Source organism: Acartia tonsa, chromosome 1 (genome assembly GCF_053477335.1).
Source record: "Acartia tonsa isolate MP-2025a chromosome 1, ASM5347733v1, whole genome shotgun sequence".
In the NCBI taxonomy this organism is placed as follows: domain Eukaryota; kingdom Metazoa; phylum Arthropoda; class Copepoda; order Calanoida; family Acartiidae; genus Acartia; species Acartia tonsa.
Genome location: NC_137260.1, coordinates 34,860,092 through 34,887,916, shown reverse-complemented (window position 1 = coordinate 34,887,916; position 27,825 = coordinate 34,860,092). Strand labels below are relative to the sequence as shown.

At 29.9% G+C, this 27,825-nt stretch overlaps 1 protein-coding gene across 1 annotated transcript; it reads left to right on the top strand.

The window, feature by feature from the left end:
- Positions 1-222: 222 nt before the first annotated feature.
- Naus (cortactin binding protein N-terminal like nausicaa) lies at positions 223-26,861 on the top strand. Its single transcript, XM_080159036.1, has 6 exons — positions 223-624; positions 3,588-4,426; positions 5,080-5,204; positions 5,494-6,164; positions 15,797-15,894; positions 23,559-26,861. Exons 1-6 carry the CDS (start codon positions 546-548, stop codon positions 24,030-24,032), a joined length of 2,286 nt encoding a protein of 761 aa, XP_080015162.1. The 5' UTR covers positions 223-545; the 3' UTR covers positions 24,033-26,861.
- Positions 26,862-27,825: the final 964 nt, after the last annotated feature.

Sequence of the window (27,825 nt, the reverse complement as noted above, 5' to 3'; positions counted from 1 at the left end):
CAAAATCTTTTATAATTCCACTGTCCCTTCATGTTCTCTCTCAGTTTTCTCCATTTCCCCTTTCTCATAATTATTAAACTTTTTCTCCCCTCCCCCCTTATGAGCCGCTCTTCCCCTTGTTCTCCTCTGTCAAATAGGGTATGGTAGCAAGGGGAATGTATGCATAGACGGAGAAAAAAAGGGGGAGGGGGAGAAATAGCCACAGCAAAGAGCTGAGCAGTATAATATATATTGTTATAGATAGATATATGTATGTATGTAAGTAAAGTCGGTTTAATCCAATATGGCGGAATTATAATAAACACACACACACACACATACATATATGTTATGTAGAGTAGCAACTCATCATCGCAGTGATAACTGAAATTTTTAATTAAAACAACAAATATTAATATTATTAGTGATGAATAAATTAGATTATGAGTTCTAATGGTGTACACACACAATTATGATCTGTGGGGGCGTGCTCAGGATTTACATGCCAGCCCTACAGCCCGGTCAACTCTGCCACCTGAATAATAAGACTCAACATTATCTAAATAATGTCTGAAAAGATTGTTAATAATAATAATAAGGAGAGAAATAACGCGACACTCTCCAAAATAAGCAATGCAATTAGAGGTATGTATCAAATATTTTTAAAATAACATTTTATACCTATACATATATATAAGTTGTATATTTTGGTTTTAACCCCCTTTAAATTCCTATATGGTAAAGAAATATATGAAAAAGGAAATTTTGGAGAAAATGTCTTTCAATCTACTGCTTTGACAGACGTAATAGGAAATATCATGCAGCTAGAATTAAAAAACAATAAATAAAACAATAGAATTTGAATTATGGTTTAGAATTAAAGTAGTTTAAACTATGATAAAAACTGTTTACCCTATGTAAATAGCCTTTAGATTGATATTTAAATAAAAACAGCCAAAAGAATAAAATTTTCATAAGTTACTTGACATTCTGATTCAGGTTTGTAAATACTTAAGAAAATTACTAAAATATAAAAGTTAAAGGTACGCTTTAGAATAATGTTGACCCCAGTATATTAACCTTTTGGATATTTGAAAACAGTCAAATATATACAATATTTACACAAAAATTATGAAAGGGAGAAGTAGGTTTCGGGTAAAATCCGTAAAGGTGTGTGCTTTAAGGCTTAAAAATAGTGGTAGAACGATGATATTCACCAGATATGTATATTTCTTATTGAAAAGAACTATAGACAATTTTTTTTTTAAAGTTAACATAAATTTTTATCGTTCTACTACTGTTTTTAACTTAAAACACATACCTAACCTTTACGGATTATACCCGAAACCTACTTCTCCCTTTAAATAACCAGGTAATACTTAAAAATATAATTAAATGCAACTATTAACTTTTAAAGATATTTTTCCCATTTTATATATTTAAATTTCTAAAATATATAAAAATTCTAGATGGATTTAAAATAAGAATATGGGCTTTTCTAGTGTGGCTTTGAAATCGATTATCATCCGCTGGTGGATTAGAACCGGTTCACAGCCAATAAAATCATGTTCTGCATCGTATAACAGACAAATTTCAAAAAACATTTAAATAAAAATGATAAGATTAATAACAGTTTTAATAGCCCGGACCTTCAGGTCATTCATTTTATTATTATGATGCGATAAATAAATATTCTTTACTAATTTGATAAATCATAATATGAAAAACTATAAAGATTGTTTTTAAATAATTTATTTGTTACCTAGGGATACAAAAATGATAATTTTTCAACCTTTTGCACTTAAGAGAATGATTTGAACAAAAAATGGGCTTTTTTGAGAAAGGAATTTCCGTTGTAAACTATTTGGTTGTTATGACTCATATTACATAATAGTAATACATATATTGATCTTAGGGAATGGTGAAATAAAAATAATGTGTTGACTGTAGATGGATTTGGCATTATCTCTGACCAAACTATGTACTTTTTAGGCTCAAATCCGCTTTTTGAAGCAATTATTTAAGAATGGAGAAAATTTATCCGACAAAGAACTGTTTTTGTTGTAGCAAAAATATTCTTTTTGAAAGGACACTATTTATGAAAGTACTTTTATTAGTCATAAAAACTGAAAATTAAAATAAAACTTATCTCTTAAAATAAAAATATGTAAAATCCATAACATACCTATTTTGCTTATTTAAAACAATTCTACAAATTAACTTAAATTTAGAAAAAATTGTTAAAAAAAAATAATTAAAACTATTTGCTTTGATTGATAATGTCATACCTAGTTTCTTATATATTATTACATATATCTTTTTATCAATTCATATTTCTGTTTCTTACATAAAAGACAGATTTTAAACTGTTTTTAACCTATTTTTAAAACATATATCAAAAATATACTATGACACCAGTAGAATTAAACTGCAGAGCCTAAATTTGAATTAAGTCCCCAATAAACTTTTTTGAGGGGATTTAAAAATTAATTTTACTGTTGCTGTGGTCTTTTTTGATCAGAGCAAAAGGTCTTTTTTTATTTGGGTAAAATTCGTAGCTTTTAGAGTGTTTTGCTTCATATATATAGTATTCTGGTATAGAGTAAAATTAGGCCTTTTGATTTCATCTAAATTAATTCATTAAAAACTTAATTCTTTACAATATATCAATGAATTAACTTTATCGTGCTTGTTTTCCATCACTTATTTAAAACACAAAAAAATTGGCTGTAAAGGGTTAAATAGTGAAAGATGACAACAAATGTTTACGCAATACAACAAATTTTTTTTTGTCACATATACAAATATGATAAAATATAAGATTATTCAAACTTATTTTTTTAAATATTTTTTAAAAGCATGTATCTTTTATGTGTATAGTTTTCATTCTTTTCATTTTAATTAAATAAAAATTATTTAACTACATTGGAAATAAGTCACTTTGTGAAAACACTCTTTTTTGAATTGTAAAAAACTGAAATAAAACAAGGCTTCTAATTGGTTCAGACTTCAGAATAATATGTTTTATTTTAATGTTAAATTTCTTCTATATAAATTATTGTTTTAGAAAAAAATTATTTGCATCGAACAGAGTAGAGTTTTTATTATTGTATTGATATAATCTGAATCACATCAAATTGTTCTGTAAGAAACAATTTAACCCCAAACTAAAAAATGCTTTTGCTTCCATCAAAATGATCACAGCAACATATAAAATTGATTTTTAAATCCCCCAAAAAAAGTTTATTGGGGACTTAATTCAAATTTGGGCTCTGCAGTCTGATTCTACTGGTGTCATAGTATATTTTTGATATATGATAAAAAAATAGGTTAAAAACAGTTTAATTGACTTCCAACTTTTATTAACCTTATGATTTTACACTTATCCCTTTATATTGAATTATTTTGTTTTCAGCAATATTTCACGTTTTTATAATAATTAGGTACCTTTATCTATATATTTATCTATTTCTATTTCAATATATTTATAAATAAAATAAAATAGAATTTACAATGACTAATATATGTAACTCATAAGATTACATTTTTCTCCATTGATAAATTTAACATTCTATTTATCTTTATATCTAACTATATTTCTATTGCAGGATCTGAGAAGCTGGATGTGGAGGGGACGGATCTGCTGGAGCTGCTCAGCCACCTGGAGGGGGAGCTCCAGGCCAGGGACATCGCCATCGCGGCCCTCAAATCAGAGCAGCTGAAACGTGTGCTGTACGGCCTCCACGTAACAGCAGCCGCTTCGCGGCTGCATCAACCTTCAACACAATGTTCTCCTTCAGCGGCTAATGATTCGTATTCGACAAGTAGCGGCGATAACAAGCCGCAGTCGACGATATCGTCCGCTCCACCTTTACAGTGTCCCCTGAGTGCGCTACAGCGGGATAAACTTCACGGTGGCGAGGCTAACCATGTTGAAGAGAGCTTGCAAGTATGTGCGGCGAGCGCGGAAAGTGAAATCGCCGCCCTTCAGGCTGTTATAGAAAAGCAGAGAGCAGCTGCTGCTAAAATTGCTGATTGTCTGCGGCAAAGTGAATCACAGCGGTTAAAAGCACTGGACGATTTACATGCAGAGCGGCAAAAGTATCGTCAGGTGACCTTAGCTAGCGGCGTAGCCGCCATAACTGCTTCCAAGTCAGGCGGCGCGGACGGTGAAAATGCTTCCGTGACGTCGGCGGAGATAGCTGCAGCCGCCACCCTTAACTACGAGCTTGAACAGGAGCGAAACCGGTATAAAGACGATTATGAGAAAGAGCTGGCGGAAAAACAAAAGTTGGAGGCGGCGCTGAAAGACGTCACCGCCAACTTTGAGGAGGAGAAAGCGAAGCAGAAGCAAATAGTGCTTGTCCTCTTGTCTGACCGTAAAAAGTTGCATAAACTTTACCGCGAGGAGAAAAAGCGGAGTGAAGATCTTGCCCAAATGTTACAGGCAGGATTTTGTGTCAAATGAAGTGAAGCAAAATTGGAATTTTATACACATTTTATCACTACTTAATCACGATAAGAGACTTGCCACTGCTCTCAGAGTAGACATTATTATTAGCATCGACTTACTTAACTTAACCTTACCTATGTTATCATATCAGTAAGTAATAGCTATTATGTTTAATAGGTGCAATCTTATATAGAACCAATATTTGGTATTATAAGAATAAGAATAGTATTAATAGTATCTGATGAAATACAAATAAATGAATTGAGAACAAAGAAAAAATAATCGAGTATTCCAAGTAAAATTTGTTTAACAATCCATAGTCCATACAGTGGGTAAACATAATAGACAATCACGTTTTAGACTACTCACAGACATTCTTATTTAGGGTAAAAGAGTAGACTTCTTATTTTCAAATCTAATGATAATCTTTTAGTACTACTAACCTTTGGGCTCCGTTTTTTTGAAGGGATAGGAAACGGCATAAAAATAGCCTTACACCATCCCAAGACTTTTAAAGGAAGAGTCGATCAGTTTAGTACCTGGTCATTGTAATTTTAAGCTTTAGACACTCAAAACTTACCTACTGTTTTATATGATTTATTTGAATCTTAAAAATGTTGACACAAAAACACCCCTGTAACGTGTAGGAGGAGAAGGGCAAAATGGACACGATGGCCGTGGGACTCGAGGAGGAGAGCAAGAGGTCCCTGGCCATGGAAGCCGAGCTTGAGAAACATTTGTGTCAATTTGGCAGCGAACGCCAGCAGCTTAGGCATGAATGATATTTCTATTTTCTTATTCAGGTATATGTCGTGCAATTAGGTTAACTTAGGAGTTTAAGTGAAATATTTATTTTTCACTAGGTAGGTATCTAATATTTCTTTTCAATTTTGGATCTAAGTTTCTGCTAAAACTACATCAATTTAATTCTGTACTAGTTAGCCATTACATATTTTTAGTTTTATATTATAGCCTTAATTTAGAAAAAGTAAATTTTCTTATATTTACAATAGGTAGTTAAGGATAAAAAAGTAAAAAAATAGAATATCATTTGATGCTAGGGATAAATTGGTTGCGGACGAGCGCAAATTCCGTGATATGGAGGAAGCGCTGCGCAAAGCGCGCGCTGACGTCGAGCATTTTAAGAAGCAGCTGGCTGAGGCGCATCGCGTCGCCATGAGCCAGGCCTCGCCGCCGCCACCCTATCCCGGCGGAGTCGGCGGGTTGTTGGCCGTCGCGGCCGCCACCACAACTAGCAACAGCCCCGGTATTTCCCCCAACCCGCATTCTCTTAGCCAACAGCAACAACAATCAGTCTCGCCAACCCCACTTTCTGCAATGAACCGCCAAACACAGGCGGCTGTGTCGAGCAGCCAGTATCCTGTGTACTCTACGTACGGCGGCGCCAGTAATATATCGCTGGCTAACAACTCCGCCTCCCTTGTGAACTCAATGAGCGGCGGTTATTTACACAACCAATCCGGTAATAATATTTATAATTCCGCCGGCGGTTATAACAGTGGAACAAATACAATGCCACGAACAGTAGTTACAACGGGCGGCGGTTCGGTCATAACTAGTCGTGCTACCCAGGGCAACCCCATTGTCCGGTCAGTGCCCGGTCATGGGGCGGGCAACGTGGGGAATAGTTTGACGGGCAGCGGCGGTGGTGCTAGTGAGAATTCAACCGGTCAATCCTCAAAGTATCATCAACAAAATTATAGTAATTCAGGTACGTCGCTGTTTAAATAATGTTCTCATCCATTACTGAAAATTTATTTTTATCTATTAATAAATAAATTGTTACCTACTGATTGATAATTTGTAGGCAAAGTTTTATTTCAATTAGATTATCCTCTGATTTTTTAAATGTACTTTTATAAAGCACTATTTCAAATATCACTCATTCTATCTGAAGGGTAGATTAATGAATTTTGTCAATTTAAAATATGAAAGTTTTTAAGAAGTGCACTAAACCTTAAAATTACTTTAGGTAGATAAAGATTATATGTAAAAAATATCATGTTATAAAGAAAAGCTTTTTATTTACAATAAAATAAATACCTAGCTACTTAAGAATTAAAATAAAAGTACAAAGTTTAAACTGACAAAATATAAAGGATTCTTTAAAAAAAAGAAAATGTGGGTTGCCCAATTTTTAAATTGCTACAAGCTTAGATTTGAAGTTTTATTTTAATAGGACGTTTCTGAAGATGATTGAAGTCCCTCCACAGATTATGCTGTCATACGATAAAATAGCCAATGAGAGGCCAGTATAAAATTTATGCTCGCCTCTCATGGGCTTTTCTATCGAATGACGTCATAATCTGTAAAGGGACTTTTATCATCCTCGACGTTTCTGTTTTTTTTTCTTCTACAATTTAACCTAATATTAATGGGAATGGCAAATTATTGTATTTTTAATCCTCTAATTATGGAAAAGATCCCATATAAGAAAGAAGCAAGGATAGGTCACATTGTACGTTGTTGCTGTATTATTCTTGTCATAATTAATAAGTATAATTTTGAGGATTATTTATTTGTTCTGAAGACTGAACATATCCTACAATATAAAGTAGTAAGTTTTTTATCTTAAGCTAGATATCTTGGAATTGCTGGTTGTGCTTTTCAGGGAAGGATTCAAAAAGAAATTGGGATGGTTTTAGTCTATTTTCCTGAAATTCCCTGCCTTCCCCTGAAGGCTATGGACGAAGAAACTAGTTAAGAAAAAAAATTATCTAATTTGTATAATATGTTTTCCAGATAAATAATTTCCCTTTTTTATTTTGTGTTATTCTCTTGAGAACCTTTTAATAAAGATTAATCAGGCTAATCTTATTTCATACCTTCCCTCTAACATTTTCTCCCAGTTAGCATATTTACTCTATAATTATAAATAATACTTCAGCTGCGATTTAAGATAGTCGAAGGAAAGGAATGATAAATGATATCACAAGACAAAATGGAGAAGTAGCTTTTTATAAATAACTATTAACTAAGCCCCTAGCATCTAGAGACAAGAAAAATAGCTTAAAACCATCTAAAGACTTAAATCTGAAAATAACATAGCCTAAAACCATCACGTGAATTATATATATGTAAAGCCTACCTACAATAGAGAACCAAATTAGTTCAATTGCTATTGAGATCTTAAGCTTCAGACAAAAAACCTTACTACATTATTAATTACAGATTATTAGAGGCAACAAATTCTTTTTAAAAAAAATGTTTTTAGTACCCAAGGTTTTAACTCGTTGAATCAATTTAGGTAGAGCTTTTAGAGAAGCTTTGCATCTAAATCTGAGCAAGAAAACATTTGTTTCCCCTTTTCATTTGTTCAATTTTATTTCTACCTCTCATCTCTCTTAATAAAAGTTTTATTAATTTTTGTCTGTTCAGCAGTTTATTTTTATGGTGAAATATCACTTCTGCACCAAAAAAAGCTACCTAATTATTCTTATTTGCAAAATATAGATACATGATAATGATTCCGGATAACGTAATAGCAAGGCTAGATTTTTAACAATCTATTTTAATTCATTGCGTTTTCAATAACTAACATTTGAAGGGGTTGATTTAGAATTAATGATAGTAAAATAATCTGCGGTTTCTATAAAATAACTATTTTGAAACTATGATCTTTAATACAAATTGGTTGATTATATTAATGCGGAGGTTATATCACACCTTTTTTCTTTATCTCCATCCATCTAACATCTACACATTTTTTATTTTACTATTATTTGTCAGATGCGAGTATTTACTACTTTAAGGATTGGTTCGTCTGTTTGTAACGGATAGCTTTGGGCAAGTAAAGCGTACTCTCTCTGTAATATTTATCTGAAAATCCGTGCATTTACTTTGAATATGTTGATTTCAATTTACAGCTATGCGTACATGATACAATAATCTAATAATTTGGAGTAGTAATTCCTATGACTAAGAGGCACAATATGATAAGGGAAGCATTGTAAACCTTTTCATATTATTAATTTATTTAAGTTATATTTTTAAATAATATTCCGATGCTTCCGTGTTACATGTGTTGTTGCTCCATATTTTTAAACGTCCTTTTGTTTGTTTGTTTGCTTTGTTAGGCAAAATTATTATGCATAAAATTCAAACTTATTTTGTATCTAAATTTGAAGAGGTTGGAGACAAAATAGTTTTACTTTGTTTTATGGTGATTTGTTTGCATTAATTAAGCGCTTATCATCACAATTTTATTTATTGACAAGTTAAACAACAATTAAGTAAACAGGACATGAGAGATAAGAAAGAGTTTTTGAGAATCGCTGCTTCTCTATATCACTATATGTATGTAACCGTATACTGGACGTAGGTGATAAGTTATAGAGAAACATTTATATAACGTCATTCTAAACAAAAGAAGCGTGTAGGTTCATCAATTTTCCTAATACAAATAAAAACCTTCTCAGTATGGCTTCAAAACCGATTATTATCCGCTGGATTTGAACCGGTTCTCAGCCATATTGAAAAATCATGTATAGCATCGAATTACAGACAATTTTCCAGGAATATTAAAATAGATATCGTAAAACTTGTTTTAATCTTAATATCCAAGGAACGATGTCTATAATACGATGCAATGTATAACTATAAAGCAATTCCCTCCATAAAAATGTTAAAAAACATAGTAAATAGTTTTTGCAATGTACAGGTTTTGCAATGTTAAATTTTACAGTGGAATTTTTCATTCTTGTTAGGTAATATTTGTTTTATCGCTAATTGCAAATTTTTAAAATCATAATTTGGTAATTTGATATATTTTAGTCTCAAATATTAACAAAATAAATTATGAAATCATTTAAAAGGGAGCATTTTCATGAAGGAAATTTAACAAGTATTTCAAAAACTTTTGAAGTATCAAACGCTTTAGGGAATACAATACATTCATGACCTATTCTGTGATTATTGAAGTTTCTATTTTATGAATATGATAAAAAGTATGAATTATAAGGAATTATAAGTAACTAGCATTATTATTTTTAGTAAAAAGACAATGTTTCCTAATTTTATCAAATTAAGAAAGATTTCTATAGTGCATAGAAACATAAAATTAATCCAAGATTTAAATATTAATACATCAAATAGTCGACATAACAATTATAAAAATATTAGTTTAGAACGTATGTTAAAAATAAAACAACAAGTATTTTATTTTCTATGGGAGAAAAAATTTATAAAACAGGAATGACAATATTAATGAAATCTTGGCTCATAAAACAGTCACGAATTTAATCAATGACATTCCTTTTAATATTTTGACACGTAAGTCTGAACAAATAATCAACATGTTTAGTACAGACGTACATACATGTTTTAAAAAGAGTTGCTACGCTTTCGAGATAATAATTTATGGATAAAAGAATGTTCATGCAAGGTTTGAAATTGTCAGGACAATTATAACAAACATCAATTTACAGAGCAATCTCTTAAATGGACGAATACACTATAAATATAGAACACTTTGCTTCTAAAAATATTACTTTAAGCAAATAATTGTACATATATTTTATTTACATAAAGATATTAATATTACTATTAATAAAGTGTACACAACACAGTTTTATTTATTTCTTGTTTTAAAATATTTACTAATAATATTACCAATATTCAAATTAGATTTTATGGCCTAATCAAGGACAAACAAAGGAAGGGGGGGGGGGGTGTATAAAGTAGTTTCTATTTACCCTCTTCCACCCCTCCCAAAACTAATTTTGGGGTTCCCCAGGTATCCAGATTCCCACCCACCCCAAAAAAAAGCTCTTGGACTTCCTTATGCGTAATATAATAAAGATATTGAATATCGGGTAAATACAGCTCATACCAATAACGAAATCAAATCGGAAGAAAATCACGAAACCTATACGTGTTTTTCAGCGGTCGTTGGGGGGCAACACATCGTAAAATTGACGACCTCTCCATTTGCCCCCCAATTATTATTTTAGATTTATTTTGCTTGTTGGTTATACCTTATTCCTGGAGTAAATATAGGGAAGAAGATACAAAGAAATAACAAAGAATATTACTATTATTTCATCAAACTAAAAATTGTGGACATTTTCCCAGACGGAGAAAGGGGACAATGAGCTGTTTATTACACTTGTCCCCAAGGTTTTATAATAACGTTTTCTTATTCGTTGGCTTTGGGGAATTTTAATGGATTTTGATTGGTTGGTTTATTAAGTTGATTGTCCAAACGTTTCAACCACTAATTGTAATTTACAGACGTGGTAACTATGTATTAACTTGGGGGATATATATCTATTTCTCAGCCATTGTGTTATCCCTTTAGATCTCTGAAAATTTCCCTATTTTTGAAAATACTTAAACAAAAAAGGTAAAAATAGCACTATATACATTTTGAACATTTATAACATGGTGTGTTATTACTTCTGCTAAACACATCATTCACACCTTCAAAACCGTTAATAATTACTACAGCACAAATTGCTTTATTTCAGTTTGCTCCTTGTATATAAATACCCCCAATAATTCATTTGCAATTGTGTTTTTTTTATAATATCAGACACGTTACATATATGACAACATGCGCAAGTGATGCCACACCTAAATAATCCTATTTACCATTCTCATTTTATAATTATAACAATTCATTATATTGACGTAAGAATAGAAACAGAAACAACAAGAGTTTTGATATTCTTACAAATTAAATAATAATAGAAATTAGAATCACAAGCTGAAATATCTTAGAGGTAAACGTAATTATTCTTTGATAATGGAACTGTGATCAAATTAGAAATCAACATTAAAACATTACAAAAGACCTGTCTTTTATACCTTAAAAAATGATTGTTTGTTTAGCAATACTTTAATGAAATTGTTTTACTAGTTTTTTTGTGTGTTTTTGTAGGGACATCAAAAAGGGCATTAGAACGTCACATAAAAAGTTTTTTATTTCTATTAATATAGATCAATGAATAATAATTACAATTAGGTTTTTTCGTAAATAATTGACTTATGCGGATTTTTCTGGATAGCATAATCATAGAAATACGTTGGGGAATAAGTTTTGTCCTAGAAAGAAAGTCAAGGAGACAAATTGTTTTAAAAATATTTGATATTTCAGGAATAAGTTTTAACAAACAAAAATGAACAGTAATAATCAGCGAAGCGCAAAATTTAAAAATATTTATACATATGTGGATGGATAAAAAAATAATAATTGAGAAGTAGATACTATTTTTCTAGGGAAATTCAATGCCTCTATCATTGTAACATCTTATTTTCTCCCCGATGGTGTTTTGGATAAACAGACAGACTGACGAAAAAAGTTTACAATTTTTACAAGTTACAAATTATCTATTTATCAAATCTTTTCCTGTTAAATTATCTGTGTCATAGAGTTTAGCAAATTTCATTTATTAATCATAAAAATTTGATAATTTTAAAGTACTTTATTGTCACTTAAGTATGGATTTTATTGTGTTTTTACACCCAATTAAATTTTTTTATTTTAGGGAAACTTAAATGTTTTATATAAATAGGACGATTTAATCATAAATTACAAACCTAATTATAGAACCAGCTACCGCGTCGTTGTTATTTTATTTCTAGAAAAACGTCATTGCTTGAATGAAATTCTTTTTGTAAAAGAAAATGTGTTCTTTTATGAATGTAAAATTATGAATATTATCCCAAGATATTTAATATAATGCACGAGAATTTTAGACAAGATCCTTTACCACGTTAGCCTTACCCTTCAAATTATTTCTAACCTCTAATGTGGACACATGTCAACCATAAAGCTTTGTGATGACATACATTTTTAATTGTCCATGTTGACTTTGTGACATTAAATGAAATAAAAGTGGTAATGGCTGACATATTGTCGACAAGACTTTATCGTTTCGTTTTAATATTGACATGAAAACAGCTAAAAACTTAGACAAAGGAAGCAGAGCAAATTGTAATATATGTGCTTGTGTGAGTGGGGGAGGGGGTTCTTTTCCACTTACGAGAAATAAAAATATTTCTATAATATAATATATGATATACCTAATGTTCTATGTAAATAGGTTTAATCTTTTTTAATAGATGGGTTATTTTTAGAATTTCATTTTCTATTTTAAATTCATGCTTATAATAAAGTAACAGCATCTGGGTCTGTATCGAAGGATCTCGCTAACCGCTGAAGCTACAGTGTTCTAATTTAAATTGAAGCATTTCATAGGTCTAGGTAAAGTTTATAACTATTTTGGGGGAGTGTAACACAACACTCTCAAGATAAATTACCCCTAGACAAAAAATACACCAAAAAAATATTTATCAAAGATATAAGGCCATAAGAGAATACTACATCTACCCCCTCTGCTATTTTTTTATATTTCTAATTTTGTAACAAACTCTGTTATTTATTACCGAAAAATATGTAAACAATTATGAAATATGGCTATTTTTAGTTTTACATACATGCATACTTATATAATATGCAGGGAATGAAAGGACAATGGCGTTTTTATAAAATTTGAAAAATCTTCTACTCGTCAAAAGGCAGTAGGTATTGTACACATATTAGAATAGGAAGAAATATTTTATCTTTTATGGTCTTATCCCTAAAAGTTTGATAATGTAGGTTAGTAGTGTTAATGTATACATTGTGCTTTGTATGTAGATTTTGTTTTAGCTTCAAATTAGACAAATTATTCAATAATAATGTCAAAACAAAGTTTATTTTCCTAAATAATAATTGTTTTGCCCCTTGCCTCTAGTGTGAGCGATGAATGTCAGAAAAAGCCTAAAACCATTCCAAGACATGTATAAAGCTTCCATGAAATGTATGATTAATTCGTATAGCATTTTTCGAGATCTTTGGCTTCAGGCAAAAAAAAATATCCTACTTTTTAATATAGAATGATGACTTTAGGTCTTAAGTATTACAGTAAACTAATTTTGGTTCTTTTTCTTATTAATACCCTTTAATTTTCCTGTTAATATTAAAGTTTTACTTTACTTTAAATTTATTTTTAGGTATGTTTATATAAAATGTGTAAATTACGCCATGTTTTATATTGTATTATAAAAACTAAACAATAAATTAATACATATATGTAGAATAAAAGAACATTTATGCTTTTAAGTAGGGCAGCAAAAAGCTAACAAAATTTAGATTTTGAAGATCATATAAATAGAAAGATATAAAAATAGCCAATAGATTCAGTGTGAAAAAGTACATTCACCTAAAACTTAAAAATTCAAATTGCAAGAGGGGTTTTAATTGTGCTCTGCTCACACCCCTTGCAAGAACCGTGCTCGTCATTGAGTGCCAACATACCCAAATCATATGGAAGGCTACACCAATAAAATTCTTGATTAGTACATTATATCCAAATGTATTATCTATCTATGAGGCAATTTATCCAATCTAAGCACTAAGTAATTGATAAAAACTTTTCTATCCAAGATTAAGTAGTTTCCTAGCTCAGTTTAGAAGATATCTACATTACAAGGACGATTATGTTCCACACCAAAAATAAGAAAGAAAAGGAAGAACAGTAAACTGTAAATCATCAGGGAGGGAGGGGACATTGTGCTATTTATTACACCGGTCCCCAAAGTTTTATAATAACATTTATTTGTTGGCTTAACAACTTTGGGGACTTTTATCGAATTTTGATTGAATGCTTCATTAGTTTAAGTGTCCAAATGGTCCAGCTACTAATTGTAATCTTCAGAAGGGGTAATTTTGTGTATCATCATCAGGGATGAACATCAATTTATCGGCTATTGTCTTATCCATTTATATCCCTGATAATACATATTAAATAAAAAAAAGAAAATTGAAAAATTTTTAAAGTTTATATTAAATTTTCATTTTACAATATAAGTTTAAATAGTAAAGTTTCATAGCAAAAAATAGAGGCATATATGTTTGGCCATAATAACGGACAGATTTTTTCAAAAGAGGAGCTACGCTTTTAAAAATACAAAAATAACACTAATACTTTCAAGTTTGTTTGTTTATTTAGTAAAAAAACAAAAACAAATTGACACTGAATTTCTTTGTTTTACAATATTGTAAAGCAAAAGTTAAATTGAATTATTCATTGATAAAAATTGTGTAAAAGTTTATGGCTAGTTTTTTGCTCTGTTCGTTGGGCTCCGAGCTTCTTGGGATTTTAGGAGAGAGGTTGAATTAGCTTACATAATATAGCCTTAAACCTGCCAAGAAAGAAAAACTAAACTAAACTTCCAATTACTTAATACATGTAGAATAAAAGAAAAAGATTTTATTTTAAATATTAATATATGTGAAAATTTAAATATATTCATATCAGGTTGTTTTATAATTCAAGCATTTTTCTGGCTTCTTGAAGACAATGTGATTTTTTTCATATATTTCGTGGATACAAATAAAGTCTTCTAATTATTTAATATACAAATAAATAATATTTAACTCTAATTATACATTAACTAAGCATTAATTAAATTAATCATCATACATATCAATATTTCCTTCATTAAGGAGCACATTTAGGTATAAAATTTAATTTAATGATCTTTCATTATTTGTATAGCCTTAAAGACCTCAAAAACGGCGGACTTTGTCTGCTTTAGACACTTTAAAGAAGAATTGGCTTAATTTATTTATATTTTTGCAAGTTATTAACCTACAAAATTTTGAAATGAATGGATTTCATTGTTTTCAGTTTATCTTGGATCCACCCACCTTTTTTTAACATTATAAAAGCATAGCTACTCTGTAACTAGGGTAAGTTAGTACTTCCTACAGTTGATCCTAGATTCATTATGATATCGTTAGGTAAATTCACATTATTTATTTTACGGACTTTAAAAGTTTAGAACACAGATTGTTTAAAATAATTAATGTCACAAAATATGGTTAATTTTTCAGTTATCATGCATTGTCTTGTTTTCATTCTTAAAGCTTGTTACAGCTGCTCTACTTATGAACAATAAATCATAATTCCTTGTTTTTTTTACTATGACTGTTGTCATTATTTTATGCTTAACTGATCAACTAGCAAAAAATGTTTGTAGTAAGGATAATAGTTGGTGAAGGTAGGAATTTACATAAGATCATACATCATCTTAAATCTTTTTTTGCCACCTAAAAAAATATGTTTTTTTTTGTAAAAATTTGTGTAAGTAGGCACTTATTTTGCTGTAATTCTTGTAAATAGATTGTACGTGGATTTACAGTAAAAAACAAGTAGTAAAAATAACTAAAATATCTTTCTGCATATTTCAAATGTTCTAACATTAATAATCTAATTTTAGCCAGGTGCCCCACTCTGCCATGATGCCAACGACTACTAGTGCCCCACCCTTGTTAATAATATCCTAATATTTCAGGTGGTTTCAGCCAGGTGTCCCACCCTGCCATGATGCCAACGACTGGGCCACTCTCTCATCTAGACCAAGATCTTATTCCTTCAGATATTTACTCACAGGTCAGATACTATCCATTCCTCAGATCTTAATAAATCATACAGCAATCAAAAAAGGTTCTTGATATTTCTCTGTTATAATGTGTTTAAAAATCATTCAAATTAAGCATGTAGGTAGTTACAGTATGTTTTGAATATTGAGAAAAAATCTGCAAAAATTTTATAGATTAACCCTAGTTATTAGCTATAAAAAATTTATTGCACTTACTTAATTTGGCCTCATTTTTTCCTTTGTGATTGGTGAATCATTTGTGACCAACATATTTCTTATATCATACTTTATTGCATAAACATTTCTGTTTCTACAAACAAGTTGAAATTTTAGTACTTATTGGAAATATTTTAAAAACTTATTTTTAAGACTTTAAAACCTTTTTAAGTGTAGATTAATCATACACTTACACTTTTTTCCGCATAATAGCTTCAAGCAAGTCCTTGGAAGGACAATCTGTAGATCTATCTGTCTAAGTGTTGAAGATATCTTAATTGACACATTCATAGTTATTACAAAAGAAAACAACCATCTAATAGCTTGAAGTTTTTATTATGCATCATATAGAGATTAGCTTGTTTATGGGCCAAGGCAATTCCCTCTAGACTCAGCTCTTTTTGTCATTGTCATTTAACGATTTGGCGGCAGAATGTACAACATTATTAAATTATTAATGCCTTTAGTTATAATTTTGCTTGTCAATATTTGAACTTTTTGCTCAAGTCAAAAAAGTAATTTTTCACCAAACTTTTTCAAAAATACAAAGTTGTTGTATTAATAGAAACATCATAGCAAAAGTGCGTAAAATGAAATAGAAACCAATTTTGAAGTCTGTGGTACGCAAAAACTATTCTGTGCATTTTATATTTGCTTAATCATTGCTTTTATGTAATAGAGTTGAATCATAGATTCATTAGTAGCTTGAATAATACAAAAATATCCTTGGATACTTGTATTATATTGTGTTAAACCTATAGTATTCTTTATTTATAAAAGGAATAGTTTATTAATAAATTCTTAATGCAATGTAATTATTATTTATAAATGTTGATTATTAAATGTATATGTTGTTTTGTCCCAATAAATATTTGAATTTGATTTAAAAAAAGGATTGCTATATGGTTTATTTAGATTTCCTATCGATTTCAAACCTTTTACAAAAAAACAATTAAAGAAGCTTAGCAAATATTTTATCATTATCAAATTGTCCTACAGTTCATTTTAATATTTATAGTTAAAACTGTTTTTGCATCGAATTTAGCTTTATCAAATTTCCATATTAATTTTAATTCAATAATTTAATAGAGAGTCTTAGTTAATGATGTTTATAAGCTTGTTATAATTAATATTTAGAAGAAAGTACGACAATGCTAAAGTACAATTGCAATATAACTTATTTTATAACAATTTTTGTTTAACTAGTTCAGAAAATAGTGTGTTTTTGATACTTTTTTGTTTAACGAATTGCTACTTTATAATTATTTCTTTTTTTTCGCCCCTAGGGTTTGCCAAGCTTCGCTGTTGTGTACGATTTTGTTCTTTTTTTACCTTATGTATTTGTTGATATTATATAAATTTAAAAAATGATATCATAACTTTAATCTTATCATTTGAACTTTTATTTTTTTGTTTGGCTTCAACAGAGATTGTCACCATCTCATACTAGGGTTATTCAATATTTTTTTGCAGTTGTTTGTCCCACATAATTGGGTGAGAGTCTTGTCTATTTATTTCAATGTTAAGTATGGAGTTTGGGTGTTAAAATTGGAACCCACTGTATCTCTTTGCGTAGTGTATCGAGGTTTAAGTAGCACTCATTGTATCTTGCTGCTTAGAATATGCATTATTTAGTAATATCACGAAGTGTGACGTTTAGAACTGCCCTTATTATGGAGTAGCTGCACTATAAAAAAATGTTTGAACATTTAAACATTTACGCAGCTTCTCTATATTATTTAAATATCTTTTCGCCTATATTTTAGTACGTAACAAAACAAAACTTTAATTGGCCGCTGTTAAAGTTAGACACTTATATTTGCTGTGTCGATTCCCATAACTATGAGGCATGTTTGAGCATAGAAATGCATAAATATTCAGAATGCCCTTTTTTACTGTTTTTTCCACTTTTTTTATTCTTACGATTTCTAGGTATGCGATTATAAGTCTTCGCGCACGATATGCAACTTAATGGACAACAATTTCCTTGTTTTTGCAAACTGACGACAAAATCAATCAAAATTCCAATATTGAAAATGTGAATAATATTTCAAATTGGGAGGCATATTGTTCTGTTATTTTCTAAAAATATTTTAGGGGAAGAATCTCTTATTTTGCTTTTAAACCAACATCTAAGACTAAGTTTCCCCTTCTCACCCTCAGCTACATCCCCTAATCCTAATTTGAAAACTTTTTTTTGAGTCGTTTAGCTCTAAAACGTAACAAACATATTTTTCAAACAGGGAGTTCTTTTTATATAACTGGTAGAATAATAAGAATTTTTCTATATTTTAAGTTGTGCTAAAACTTGTAAAATTTGTGTTATCAAGAAAAATGAATGAATTCTCTCAACTTTTCATCTTATCCTCTCACTAAATTATCCTTACAAAACAGTAGAATAGAGAAAATTAAGTAATGTACAAAGATTAGACTTTGAATTGTGAAACAAGAAGATTTATTGAATTTGAAAAAAAATATTTCTTCCTCAATCAATGTTTAACATATTATTAATTTGGTTGATAGCAATTATTGAAAGTTAATTTATTTATCTTTTGTTTACCATTTTACCAAATTTAAACACTTTCAAAATCTATTCACAAAATCATTTGGTGCATTATTTTTTTTAAAAATTTAAAATTTTTAATTACATTTATTATCAGTTTTGTTCTAACATTCTATTCTCTATTATTTCACAGAAAGCCAAAATTGCACAAAAATTTGCGATAACTGCTTAATGAAAAGTTTGTGCAAAAAACCAACTATCATCTGGGGGTAGATATAGCACATGCCTCTAAAAAGAGAAGGACTAAGGGAAAAAGAGGGATAGATAATGAAAAAGGGAATTGTGTAAGTAGACTTAATTGCAATACGGCAAGAAACCGATCAACCGACCGACCAATTTTAATTTAACTATTGAAAATAACCAGATTTTTATTTACAACTAGAGTCAGCCGTGAAGTTTAAAATTAAATCTTTTATCCACAGAACGCTGAACTTATAAATTAACTTTGAATAAATATAAATTCAAACTTAGGTCTGGCTTTTCATTAATCTTTATAACAATGATGACAACATCAAAAACTGCGAATCTCATAAATTTGAAGTAAATAGCTTTATAGACGAACACACAATGTAATTGTGTAGATATGATAATTGGTCATAGGAATTTTCACAAGAAATTTTAAATTATAGCTAAGAAAATATTCTACACCGTTTTTGCAGACGGACGGACATTAACAGTATAGAGTATCTTTGCTACCACTAAAAAGAATAAACTAGAATTAATTTATGTAGAAGAAGGAAAATAAATCCTTGTAAGTTCTCTTCATAACAAGGACAATTATATCCATAAGAAGCGCAGCAAAAGTTAGCTTACAAATTTCGATTAACATTTCTCGCAATATAAGTTTCAAGAGCGGCTACGGGGTTTAGTTTAAAATAAAAATAAACATAATTTATTGGCGGATATTTTTTCTATTGGGAAGGTGGAGATAGCCTCCATTGAAATTGTGATACAATTTTACTGGATCTAAAAGAAGCTTCACTGTAAAGGAGTATCATATCGGTCCAGCGGTTAGCGATATCCTTTGGTACAAATACATTGACAAAAATCGCGCTACTTTTATGTAAGGCTAGGTCAACCCAAATTCAGATTCTACCTAATATGCATATAAATACTAAGTGAAAATGTACAGAATTTATATAGAAGCCTCGCTTCTCCCAAATATTATTCCTGAAAGTGACTTGAGAGAAAAGACGTAAAGAAAGTGTCATTTACATCTTACGTTTCACTTAACAAGAAAGAATCAAAATATCTTTCTTGTTTCAGTTGGGCACCTTCTTTCAACCCCCCCCCCCCCTCAAAAAAAAACATTTTACCAGCGAAGGTACTCTATATGTCAATATTGTCGTTTGTCAGAAAAATTTATTGTGAAGTATCAGATATTTTTGACGGTTTGTTAGTGTTTACCTATGGGAAAAGATTATTTTCTCTGCTGCTATTAAAGATAAATTCATAAAATTTAAGACCAATGAACTTTGCCTATCAATCTTTTGTTTTAAAAAATAAATAGAACAATACATTTGGTTTTTAAAGTAAGCATTTGGAGGCAATGAATTTTCTTTGGACAAATTAATCAGTATTTTTAGGGGCGTTTTAGCATGGGCCAATCAAAATAAAAAGAAAACTGATGAAAACATTACATTTTAGCTTTTTCTTATCATGTCTGAAACTAGAAAGAAGGTAAAAGAAAGAGATTAATGTTTATTTGAAAGCATTTATTGACTAATTAGGTCGAGTCTATACAACATTAAGCAACAAATTTAGTTTAGAATTAAGACAATGATCTTTATAATGTTAAGGATGATCTGTAAAGAACGTGTCCTAACTTTTGTAATTTTTTTAACGAGCTTTAAAGTTCAAAGTTTTGATTCACCGGGGTTCAACAAAATAGATTTTTTCAATAATTACTCAACAGAATTTAAAAAGTAAGGTGTTAAATTAAAGATCTTACTAATTTGCTCATAATGACAATTTCCTTCTTTTTTGTTGCGTTTTAGTACCATAAAACCAGCTTAATTTTTTTAAAAACTTAAATTACTTCAAAAATAAGAGTCTTCAAAAAACGATTGCATATCTATCTAAATTCTATGGATCATTTTACATCTACTACTTACTAAAAGCACCGACTAGCTATTTTTTTTTTAAATCACAAAAGTTAGGACACGTTCTTTTCTTGATTGTTGTTTATTACCCCAATACAATTCTCCATTAGATGTATTGATCTAGATGGCCAAAAAGAAACAATAATCCGCCCAACGTTACATTCAAAGGAGTTTGTAGCAACTAAGATTTTTATTAAAAACATAAAAGGGATAAATCCTACCTAGTTTTTTTTTATTTCTCTTGATATCTACACAACTACATAAAACTTATTTTTTCAGCAATATTTGAAAAAAATAATGATCAAAATCATTAAAATTAGACACATGATTCTTTAAACTAATGTTAAATAATAAATGCCTTTTTTCGTTTATTTAACATCATGTTACAAGTCTAACACTTTCTTATTTGATTAAAATAAAATTTTCTTTCTTTTGTAAATCGAAGTTATAAGAGTGGCTCTGACTGAAAAAATTCGAAATAAATATTAATTGTTTCATGCTGCGCTATCATTTTTCTTATATTAAGTATAAAATTAATCCCATAGAAATAAGTTTTCATCAATCTTAACCTTACTATGGACAAAATTTCAATATTTCTACTCACCACAATTTTCCAATACATTGCTTAGCAGATTCTTACAAAATTAGAACATTTTTTGTACAAAAATTCTATCATGATACAAAATTATTACCTAGTCTAGTAATCCTTATCTTAAACTATAAAAAATACATTAGACGTACCCTCTACCCTTAAAGAAAGAATTTAAAAGTAATTAATCTATTCTTGAATTAAGTTATGTTCTTAATTTTCAATCTATCTATCTCACGCGATGTTTCTAAAGTTCTAAACATTATCTTGAAATGATTGGAATTTTTAGAATAGCAAGAGTATTTTCCTAACTTCCTGTAAAACATAAAATACTGCACAATATTAGAGATAATATAGATAGATCAAACTTCTTAAATTCTAACATTGAATTGAGATGTTTTCGATAGCTCAGTAATTTTCTCAACTTCTTTAAAACATTTTTTGTTTGTGCAAATTTTTGTATTAAGAAATTATCAGTTTTTAGGTAGTAAAGTTTTATTTTGAAAATATCTCGTTTTTGGAATGTTTCTATCTAGATCATTGTTTAGAAAATGTTATTTCTATAGTTTGTTGTGTCAATAAAAAATCCGCAAATAAAACCTCTGTTAAAACTAATATAATAAACTATATACAGTTTGTACTTTTTACCTAAACTAAAATCCTCTAAAATTTATCTACATATGAAACAAAACGGCTGGTTGTTTCAGCTTTCATTTGTCTAATTAAACATTTAGGTGTACCTCCCATTCCGTAAAATATTATATACAAAAAGAAGAAACCAAACATTAAATTGCCTTTGCATACCCATTGATAATAAACAAAATTTTCCCTTCTTTCAAAATTAATTAGTTGGACATTTTCAGTTTGGAACCAACCAAAATAAATTCAATAAAATTGCCCAACATTGTTTAATCAAAGTATGCGAAAATGTGGTTAAAAAACTTTGGGTACCAGTGTAACTTACAGTCCAATGTCCAGTTCAAATGATTTGATAATAGGACACATGTGAGGAAGTGAATTTTCAATTTATACCTGACATTGTTGTAGCATCTACATGCATAGTACACTAAATTATGGGGAAACAACATTAAACATGAATAGTTGTAACCATATAAGCTTCAGTATAAGTAGACGATAAGTATACCTTATTGAAGAATAGAATACCTTTATATTCTCTTTTAATTCCAGCGAGTATTTTTTACTCGGGATACATAATGAACTAATTTTAAATTAACAAACATTACCCCAATAAAAATATACATTATTCTATCCTGAAGTATATTGGAGGAGAGATTATTCTTTTTTGGAAATTAATTTCATTATTTAAAAGCCCCTTATTCATCTTTCCAACTTCTTTTACCAAACACAATAATTGTAAAAGGTCAAATAGTTAGTTAGTGGGAAGGATTGCGCCTATGAACATTGAACAATATTGTTTCTTGTCACCACAAAATTTTATACAAAGTCATTTTGCTCAAGTGTTTATACAAGACAGTACATCGTCTGAAAGTAGTAAATGACAGTGATATTGCACCGAGAGAAAAATATTTTGCCTTTAACTCAGCAATTGAATTTTAATTGAATTTTTCTGGAACGTACTTGGTTTTAGGTTATAATTAAGTTTTAGGGGGTATGAATATGATTATTTGAAGTAAGAGGGTTATAAGAAATTCATTAACCAATAATAACTTAACCCTTTCCGCCATCAAAAACAGTTATTTCAGCTTATTATTGTTAAAACATGATTTTTATTGATTGTTGGATTCCATCATATTAATGCTTAGTATTAACAAATGGTTGCCAAATCCTAATAGACGTTCAGGGAGGAGGGGAAAAGGTGTTTTTAATCCCCCAAAAATTTAAAATATCAAGTAGGTTAAAGCTTAGAACCCGCTCATTTGACCCTCCTTAAAAAAAGCTTGGACGTCCTTGCAATTAAATAAACCGCTATGATGTACATTGTTTTCTGTTTTTTTTTACTGTTTGTATCACCATCTTTTTTTTGCTTCTCTTCACGGACAACTAAATTTATAGCTTTTTGTTTTATTTTTAATTATTTTACTAAGTGGACAGTTAAGAAAAGTGCATTGTAATTTTATCTTTTCAAGATTTAATATAAAACACACTTTATATTTAATTTTTCTTAAAGAAGCTTATATTTCTACAAAATTTGCAAACAATCTTAATGAGTTTTTCTTTTTTTAGATTGTCAAACCGGTGGGCAGCAATAACCTTGGCGGTGTTAATAAAACGGCAACATCCGCCGCAGGAAACGCAGTCAATAGAAAGCAGACAGGAGCGGATTCTGCATCTAGTATGGGGGCGGGAAACCTAGTTGCTGCCAACCGGAAAGTACCCGGTTTAGGCAAAGGCGTCCCACCTCCAGTACCCCCCAACAAACCAGCTGTTGGTCCGGCGGCTAAAAAAGACCCTGCCGGCGGCGGTAAACGTGATGCCAAAGAGACTCTGGGTCTCACACTAGAGGCGGGCAAACAGAGTATGGTTACGGGGCTGCAGGGTCTCAAATTTGGCATATCTATCGGCGGTAGCGGCGGCAGTTCTGGGGCTAATGACGGCAGCGGAAAGCTTAAGGCGGCGTCGGACGGCTCTGGTCAGTCCGGCGGCGGTGGACCCTTAAGCACCAAGAAATTTTTCAGCAACATTGAATCTAAGAGTTGAGCTAGTCAAGATTTCTGAGAGGTAAATAATTCTCTCTGAAAACCAATCAATGAATCAACTCTAATCCTTTGCCCTGCCCCGCACCCCCAGCCCACCCCCCTCCTCTCACTCATCCAGCATGAGGAAAAGAAGCATTATTTTTGTTATGATAAAATTGTTAGTAATAATTATTAAAAAGAATTGTTTAGGTTATTATTTCATTTTATTATTTTAATTTCTGAATTAGTTAGATAACTGATTGTGGTTAAATGTTGGGAGAAAATGAAATATTTTTTTTTACTATTTTACCTACCTAGCTTGCCTTCGCCATCCTACACATAAACACATGCAAACACATATTTACCTAAAAAATCACACTCAAAGTAACATCACAAATAAACAAACCATCAAACCTGTAAGCCATGAATTCATCAGTAATAGTTCTAAATATTACAGACTATTCAATACAAATCCATAAGCCCTTAATTTAATTTTACATTTCAAATGTTTTCCTATATTTGCAATTTTTAGTACAATTCTTTAGGTGAAAGTTTATATTCCTTTCAAATTAATGGCACCACATCTCTAAGGATATGATATAAGGGTTTGAGAAAATAGGTTTACATAGTGTGATAAAAAACTGGCTTATTTTTTTTACAAAAAATCATTTAATTATATAAAATATAAATCTGTTTACAAATGCTAATTTGAATCTCAGAATTATTGTAAATGTAAAATATGTTTTAAGTATAATATCAATAATATTAAATATCTTTCAGTAACATGTATAATTCTTTTTTTGTTGTTGCTTTTCTTTACCAATTTTTTTTTCCAAGTTTAAAGTTGATTGTGCTGTGAAAATTAAAATCCAAAATCAAGATTTATATGCAGGGTGTTTTTTCAATGAAACTAATCCTCAACAAAATACCTTACTAACACTTCTTGATTTTGTAACCTAAAACAACTTTTCTCTAAATTCTCCTAAACTATTATTTATTCACCCTATAAAAGTCTTAAAATAAATTTTTTTTTTCAGTTTAAGGAAGGCTAAAAAATATTAGTTGTAAAAATGACAATATCTTTTATAATTTGAAATTTTAAGTTAATTTTTTAAAATATATTTTAAAAAACAAAAGCTCCCAAAGAGTCTTCCAAAGTTTTGTTATTTTTACAACTTCTCATGAAAAGCCAAATTTTCCAAATAGTGAATACTTTTATATTTTGTTAAAGACTGACATTTGCAATATTTATGCCATCAAGTTTTATAACCAAGATTTCAAGAGACTTTTTATCATTTGTTTTGCCATTTTTCCTTCTTTTATTGTAGCAATTACTTATAAATTATTGTACTTTTAAGTTTCAGTTTTATGAGACTTTTTGGGTTGACCAAACCATAGAACTTGATGTAATGATAAAAATCACAATTTATGTTAATTGTTCACAACAACGTAATAATATCTAATTTTTATAATAGTTAAAATATTTTTTTAATTAATCATATAAAAATATTTTTCAAACCTTTTGAATGATTGAATTGTGCTGTAGCTTGTATTAAGAGGCTTACAGCGGTCAGGTCACTCACCTTCCCCCTTCCCCGAAAATAAAGGCAACTTTCCCCTTTTCTAAGTAGCAAACTCCTTTTATCTTACTCATTTTTTCTCTTATACGCCTGTTCACTTTACAGCTAAAATAAGCAATATTCAATGTTAGAAAAAATAAACTTTAATAACAATCCAGCATAAAAACCGAATGTTTCGGGATTTTCTACTTTCAGGGAAATTAAATCAAAACAAAAATTAACATTGAAAAATCTCCAATGTTTTTTTTTTGCTGTTCTGTGTAAAGGTGATATTTATTTACCTTGTCCTAGCAACTAAAACTGCATACATGTGTGTGTCTAGATATTCATATATCAAATACTTTTTTTCCTACTCGAGAACAGCTGTAAAATTTAACCTTTTTCAGACAGTCATAATTAGGTCTTGCTCTAATTTTTTATTCATTTTAATTCTGAAATTATAGGATTATCAGGGTTAGTCTCATTTAATTTTTAAAATATCCTCCCAAGTATTCAAATTTTGTCAGCTGCAATTATTTTATTTTTAATTTTGAATTTATGAATATGTCTTTATTTTTTTTAATTGCCTATGTTTTAAATCATATTAAATATTTCTGAATAATATTACAAGCTTTAGAATTTTTTTCTTTTCCTACTGCAGCTTTAATAAATTATAGTAAAAGAATGTATTAATGTGTGAGGCAGGCAAAAAATTGAGAGCAACTAAGCAAATAAATTGTAATGATTTTAAAATCCTACCAAGAGAAAACGTGCCAATAAAAGTATTGTGCGCGGCATTCGAGAAAACTGTATGGTTTTTAAAATCATTACAAACTTTCCTAGCAAAAATCAAACTTTTGCATGATCTGTCTAAAAGAGAGACAGTCAACCTTTTGTATAATTATAAAAAATGAAAAATATGCATGTTAATGTGAGAAAAAGAACCCTACCACAGTCAAACTAAAGCTACAATCTTGTTTAATTTATTAGAGATATAAACACTCATAAAAATGTAACTTTCTTTCATAAGAATATGAAGATTAAAATCTATGTGAATCCATATAAGTCAACCTATCTTAGCAGATAAGTATATATACCTATCTTCATGTGATTTCATTACATTTTATATATTGATAACAATTTTCATTTAACAAAGAATGAGGTAGATATTATTATGAAAGAAAAGTTAATAATGAAATGACTCTAATTATTCTGAAGTTGTAAACCATATGAAGATAAATGATATGTAATGTTAAAATAGCATTGCCAAAAATACACGATATAAGTTAAAATTTTGTTATTTTGTTATCTGGGGGGGGGGGGGGGGATGGAACGGTCCTATAATGTTTACTCTAAAGTATGACGATCATTCATTGGTTGCGAGGTTGTATGGGTAATAGATCTTTTCATGAAAATACCCTTTTTCGAATTTCAATCTTCTGCTAACCTAAAAAGTTACTTTAGGGGCCTAGAAATAAATGTACAAAATTTCAGCTCTCTATCTCTACTGGCGACCTAGCGCCAGGCATGTAAAATATCAACAGATAACGGTAGCACGGCGGTTTTAACAATATCTCAGTAATGTGCAGGTTTTCAGCTCTTCTGCATATTTCAATTTAAACACATAAGGTCAAAGATATTATATCCAAAAAATCTTTTGTCAAAGTCTACTCTAGACCTAGCGCCAGTCAGTTTGCTAAAATCATGCATTTTATACCTGTGAAAAATGAAATCGCCAGCGCTAGGTGTAGAGTAGACTTTGACAAAAGATTTTTGGGATATCATATCTTAGGCCTTATGTGTTTAAGTTGAAATATGCAGAACACCTAAATTCACCTTCCAAGCCATTCTCTAAGCATTTAAATTTTTTTTTTGAAATAACGGGATTTCAAAACTGCCTTTTGAAAAGGCCTAAAAAATATCTTTTTTTGTCCCTTTTTTCACTGTATGTGTATATAGTTACAACTTATTAAGATATTATTCTGTTAAAAAAAAATTGGCACTTCCGGCACCAAAACTGGCAAAAACAGGCAGTTAAACTTCTGAACCCCTACTTAACCCCCTGACAGACCCCCCCTCTATCTCGGCTTCTGTTACAGATAGAGACGTAAAACTTTTTTCTGGTTGTTCATGTGTATTTTTAGAGAATTACTTTTTCTAGTCATAGCGGTCAGACCGCTCCTTATCCGCTTTTTAGCGGCCAGTTGCTAAATATTAAAACAGCTATAGAGCGGCCAATTTTACAGCTAAGAAAAC